The sequence below is a fragment of the Macaca fascicularis genome, chromosome X (genome assembly GCF_037993035.2).
Source record: "Macaca fascicularis isolate 582-1 chromosome X, T2T-MFA8v1.1".
In the NCBI taxonomy this organism is placed as follows: Eukaryota; Metazoa; Chordata; class Mammalia; order Primates; family Cercopithecidae; genus Macaca; species Macaca fascicularis.
This window is the reverse complement of record NC_088395.1, coordinates 91,579,066-91,584,750: the sequence shown is the minus strand read 5'-3', so window position 1 is coordinate 91,584,750 and position 5,685 is coordinate 91,579,066. Positions and strand designations below refer to the sequence as shown.

The window sequence follows — 5,685 nt, the reverse complement described above, 5'->3', positions numbered from 1 at the left end:
TCACACTGCCTGCTGTGCTGTGTATGACTCCTGCCTCTAACCCAGGACTCTGTCATTTCGCCAGCCTCCACCAAACTGTGACAAGCTAACTTGTAGCTGCAGGCTGGGTAGAATCTCAGACCTTACATGGTTCTCGAGAAAACATGAGAAGTAAGAGCTAGTAGGTATGGCCTGAGAAGTCACAAACAACCCAACCCTGGGCGTGGGAGAGAGGCAGAGTGGGCAAAAAGGTGGGAGATGAAGGTGTGGGAGCTGTCGGAAACTGGGAACAAAACACATTTTTTATTGTAACAACTAATTGATTTCATTTTGGGCCAGTTAAATCTGAATCTCAAAGTAGAGGATGGATGAATAGTTCTTCAGAATAAAATGAATACGAGCTTTATTAACCTTCATCTTGCTTTTCCCAACTGATGTCAGTTCAAAACAGACTGCGCACTAAAAATTTTCCCGGCGGGAGGCGGTGGCTCACGCCTGTAATCCTAGCACTTTGGAAGACTGAGGTGGGCAGATCACGAGGTCAGGAGTTCCAAGAGCAGCCTGGCCAACATGGTGAAACCCCGTCTCTACTAAAAACACAAAAATTAGCTGGGCATGGTGACTCACGCATGTAATTCCAGCTACTCCAGAGGCTGAAGCAGGAGAATCATTTGATCTCGGGAGGTGGAGGTTGCAGTGAGCCTAGATCATGCCCTTGCACTCCAGCCTGGGCGACAGGGCGAGACTCCTGTCTTAAATAAATAAATAAATAAATAAATAAATAAATAAATAAAATTCCCACTAGTCAGTGGAACTGTTCTCAATCTTAAAGCCACCCCCCACCCCGTTGTTCTTGCATTGTTTTACAATCCTAAATCAACAAATAAATCTTTTTGTCAAAACTAAATGAAAACCGACCTGTTTGTCTTACACTCTCCACACACCCTGACTTCCCACTCGGCCACACCCTCCACCAACCGTGCACGCCCCTGTCCCCAACCCCCAGAACCCCACCACTTCTATGCCCTCCACTCATTGCGTGCTAAGAAAAGCGTAGAAGAATGAGACTCCCCTTCATAGAAAGTAATCAAAACAGCCAATTAAGTGAACTGTCACTTTCTGCATCTTTATTATTAAGGCGATGGAATTATATTTTGAAATTACATGGTACACTACTGAGTCCAGTCTCTAGTTATTCTGCCATACTTCCTCCTATCCTGTATTTCCGTTGATGTTGATGGTAAATTCCGTTGGTAAATTTGATCTTGGGTGGTTTGAATAGGCAGTCGGAGGGAAACTGGATTCTTAGGAAGAAGACCCCTCCCAGGTAGGAGGGGTCTTTGGGTCTCGTTTCGGTGGCCTGCCAGTGGAGCATATCGTCCCACACTGGCCCTGCTGAACAGTGGGGCTAGGAGTCGCCGGCCAGGTGGAGGAACTCCTTGTGGATGAGCTTTAGGGCCATAGTCCGCAAAACTTGGCGGGCAGTCCTCGGTACCCGGCCCGACGCTTGGTAGAGGGCAGCGGTGGTGATCCCTGGCTGGGATGGGCAGCAAGGGTATGCCTCGGCTGACGAAGGGGCTGAGGGCCGGCTCCGGGGTCGGCGGGGGCGCCGAGGGGATCGGACGGTGGCGTAGAGGGGGACTGACCACGATTGGCGCCGGGCGCTCCACCACAAGCGATGATCGGCAGGATACCTGTGGCTTAGGGTGACCGAGGCCACGCTTTCCAGTGTTGGAGATTCTGTGGTTTGGAGCCGCCGCTCCTCTTGCTGGGGGCAGCCTGCCCCAGCGGCTAGCCCCTACTGCCCACATCGGGGCGCTGGACACCCGCGCGGATCCGCTCTGTGAGATCAGAGGCCACGGGGGCCTCTAGCCACCCCACACCCTCTGACGCTGACTGACGCGCTGCGCAGCGTTGCCAAGGTCTGGGGCCACGGGAGCGGGGTGGGGCTGGAAAGGAAGGTGAAAGGTTGGGGGGAGGGGCGGGGCAGGACGGTCTCACTCCGTGCCTGTGCCTGGGCGGGCAAGTAGGACCCCAGGCACTGCCCTTCGCCCAGAGTGACCTCAAGAAATAGGAGCAGTTCAGTGAATGCCTCTCTGCCCATTACCCACAGTCACCTTTCCTTCACGGTTTACTTCAGAGGCCTTCTCCTCCCCTCCCTTCTCTCACCACTTGTGTATTTCCAGAGACATTCTCTTTTATAAATAACTTTAGTAGATTTACTATCAATATAATACTTTTTAAAGTAACTTTTGATAATCTTTTGGTAAATTTATTTTTTTATGAAGATTTAAGGCCTTCAAAAAATTCAATTTGGAGCTAAAACCACTTCAGTTGTTGAGGAACTCCTGACAATAAGAAGAAAGGGAGGGAGGGAAGAAAGGAAACCAGTAGTCCATGTGGCATATATAAACACTTCAGTTGTTGTTTATAAAAATGATCTTTTTTTTTTTTTAAATAATGGTTTCAATAACAAGCATAACTGCAGAACAGAATGTCTCATTCTTGAGGCTTTCCAGTACTAATACTGATTCACATGAAACCTTCACTTACTTATATGTGGGAATGTAAAGCCAAATAAGTACCTTCAAAATAGGTTGGCCTGTCAGCCGTATCAGTTCCTTTCCATGAATTAAGTAATAATTCAATGAGGAGTTCTTAAATTTTGGTAAGAAATTATATTATATAAACTAGGTCATAGTTTCATTTATAAGATACTGGATATCCTTCAGTTATGAAAATTTCTTGCTACAAAATTAGTTAACTAACATACCTATTCAACTAACTTGTGAAGGCAAGATAATTATTTGACAGTACTTTACAAAGATGAGAATGTAGATATAGAAGAGTGGATCTTCTAATAGTAGGTTAAAATGTCAAACTAATTGAAAGGAACTTTCCCCAGTCTGTTGTGTTATATATTACTGCAGAAGAACAGGGTTTGTGTGCTTCTGAACAAATGAGTTATTGCTGTTACTGTAGTGAAATATCAAATTTTATTTTTGTTTATTTATTTTTCTTGTGCGACAGTTTATTCTTCCTGGGAGACCAATGAGAATAACAAGGGGTAGAGATCAATTAAAAACAGTCTCTGCAACTTCATGTGTGCTAGTATTTCATATTATATTTTTAGTGGCTTTAGTTTATATTTTTTATTTCAATAGCTTTGGTGTACAAGTGGTATTTTGTTGCGTGGAAGAATTATATAGTAGTGAATTCTGAGATTTTAGTGCATCCATCACCTGAGTAATATACGTTGTACCTGATGTGTAGTTTTTTTTTAATCACTGGGCCCTCTCTCATATTCCCACTTTTGAACCTTGAAAGTTTATTATATCACTCTGTATATCTTTGCATATTCATATCTTAGCTCCCACTTATGAGTGAGAACATATCGTTGTTGGTTTTCCAATCCTGTGTTACGGCACTTAGAATAGTGGTCTACAGCTCTATCCAAGTTGCTGCAAGTTGCATTATTTCATTCCTTTTAATGGCTGATAGTATTCCATGCTGTATATAGGCCACATTTTCCTTATCCACTGATTAATTGATGGGCACTTAGGATTATTCCACATCTTTGTAATTGCAAATTATGGTGGAATAAATATGCAAGTGCAGGTATCTTTTTGATGTGACTTATTTTCCTTTGAGTAGATACCCAGTAGTGTGATTGTTGGATTGAATAGATCTACTTTCAGTTCTTTAAGGAATCTCCATAATGGTTTCCATAGAGGTTGTACTAATTTACATTTCTACTAGCAGTGCTTAAGGGTTCCCTTCTCTCCACATCCATGCCAAAAACTATTGTTTTTGACTTGTTAAATAATGGCCATTCTGGCTGGGGTAGGGTGATATCTCACTGTGGTTTTAATTTGCATATCCCTGATGATTAGTGATGTTGAACCTCTTTTTATATGTTTATTGGCCATTTGTATATCTTTTTTTTGTTTGTTTTTTGGTTTTGTTTTGAGACAGAGTCTCACACTGTCCCCAGGCAGGAGTGCAGTGGAGCGATCTCCGCTCACTGCAACCTCCACCTCCCGGGTTCCACCAGTTCTCCTGCCTCAGCCTCTTGGGATTACAGGCATGAGCCACCGTGCCCTGCCTTGTATATCTTCTTTTGAGAAATGTCTATTCATGTCCTTTGCCCACTTTCTAATGTGATTATTATTGTTTTCTTGGTGATTTGAGTAACTTGTAGATTCTGGATACTAGTCCTTTGTTGGATACTTAGTGTGCAGATATTTTCTTCCATTCTGTCGGTTATCTGTTTACTCTACTGATTATGAAATATCAAACTTTAAAGTCTTCAATTAAAATAGCATTTTGTAAGAAAATTCGAAAAGAAGACCAGGGCTAGTTATTTATTTAGGAAGCATATTATTACAAAATGTTATATAGTAAGCTTCCAGAGTTTTCTTTTTCCATTGTGATGAGACTTGAAAATTATTTTGCAAGACCAGATGCCATTAACATCAACCTTTTTGATTGAGTTGGGAATAAGGATCATGTAATCTTGTGTAAATTCTCTGTTGGGAAAAAGTGTAGTCATGATCCCCACATCTGTTCTGTGGTAAAATCCTGTGGAATATACCTTTTACATTCATCTGCACTTCATCTTCAGTGTGGCTGTCTTAATATAGGATGTAATCATTTATCACCAGACTACAATAATATATTTTTAATAAGTATCTGTGCTGCTAATCTTGCCACTCTCAAATCCACCTTCAACACTGCCATGTAGAATTATCTCCCTAAAGCATAAATTAATTCCTATCATAATCTATACTTAAAGCTTTCAATAGCCATCCATCACCTAAAGGGTAAATTCTAAATTTCAGGGCTGCCCAATTAAGTCATCCCCAGGGAGAATTAAACTTCTCTCTGTTAGGCTACGCAGAATCTTTTGTGTGTCTCTAATACAGCATGTATTATACTGCATTGTCACTATCTTTTTAAATGTTCATCCTCTTAACCAGTCTGATAGCTCTTTGATGTGAAGATTGGCCTTGATCATTTTTGTCTCTTACTGCCCAGTATATATTAGGTACTCAGTACTTTCTGGATAAGTGCATGCATTCATTAAAGATGAATGATGGCTGGGTGCAGTGGCTCACGCCTGTAATCCCAGTACTTTGGGAGGCCGAGGTGGCCAGGTCTCCTGAGGTCAGGAGTTTGAGACCAGCCTGGCCAACATGGTGAAACCCCATCTCCACTAAAAATACAAACATTAGCCAGGTGTGGTGGCATGTGCCTATAGTCCCAGCTACTTGGGAGGCTGAGGCAGGAGAATCACTTGAACCTGGGAGGGAGAGGTTGCCGTGAGCCAAGATTATGCCATTGCACTCCAGCCTCAGCGACAGAGCAAGACTCTGTAAAAAAAAAAAAAAAAAAAAAAAAAGGAATGATATAACTTGTACACAGTCATTGATATAAAATTTCTCCACCTAACCTAAGATTTAAGTCAGAAACATTACAGGCCACAACATATTATAACACAATAAAAATAAAAAGCAATATAGTGAGTATACATTGCATTTTTCTTCATTTGACAAGCCCTCAACGACAGTTCAAAGCCACTTTAACTTTTTTTTTTTCTCTTTGAGACAGGGTCTTGCTCTGTCACCCAGGCTAGAGTGCAGTGGCACAATCTCGGCTCACTGCAACCTCCGCCTCCCAGGTTTAAGCGATTCCCCTGCCTCAGCC

The 5,685-nt window shown here is 42.5% G+C and overlaps 1 protein-coding gene across 1 annotated transcript; it reads right to left on the bottom strand.

Annotated features, from left to right (window-relative positions):
• Nucleotides 1-1,084: 1,084 nt before the first annotated feature.
• Nucleotides 1,085-1,877, bottom strand: LOC102147148 (uncharacterized). Its single transcript, XM_005594048.4, has one exon. The coding sequence runs from the start codon at nucleotides 1,788-1,790 to the stop codon at nucleotides 1,152-1,154; it is 639 nt and encodes a 212-aa protein (XP_005594105.3). The 5' UTR covers nucleotides 1,791-1,877; the 3' UTR covers nucleotides 1,085-1,151.
• Between the last annotated feature and the right edge of the window lie 3,808 nt (nucleotides 1,878-5,685).

Bases quoted from the DNA above. Each gene is read 5' to 3' on its own strand.
- LOC102147148 (XM_005594048.4), bottom strand. From the start codon at position 1,790: ATGTGGGCAGTAGGGGCTAGCCGCTGGGGCAGGCTGCCCCCAGCAAGA.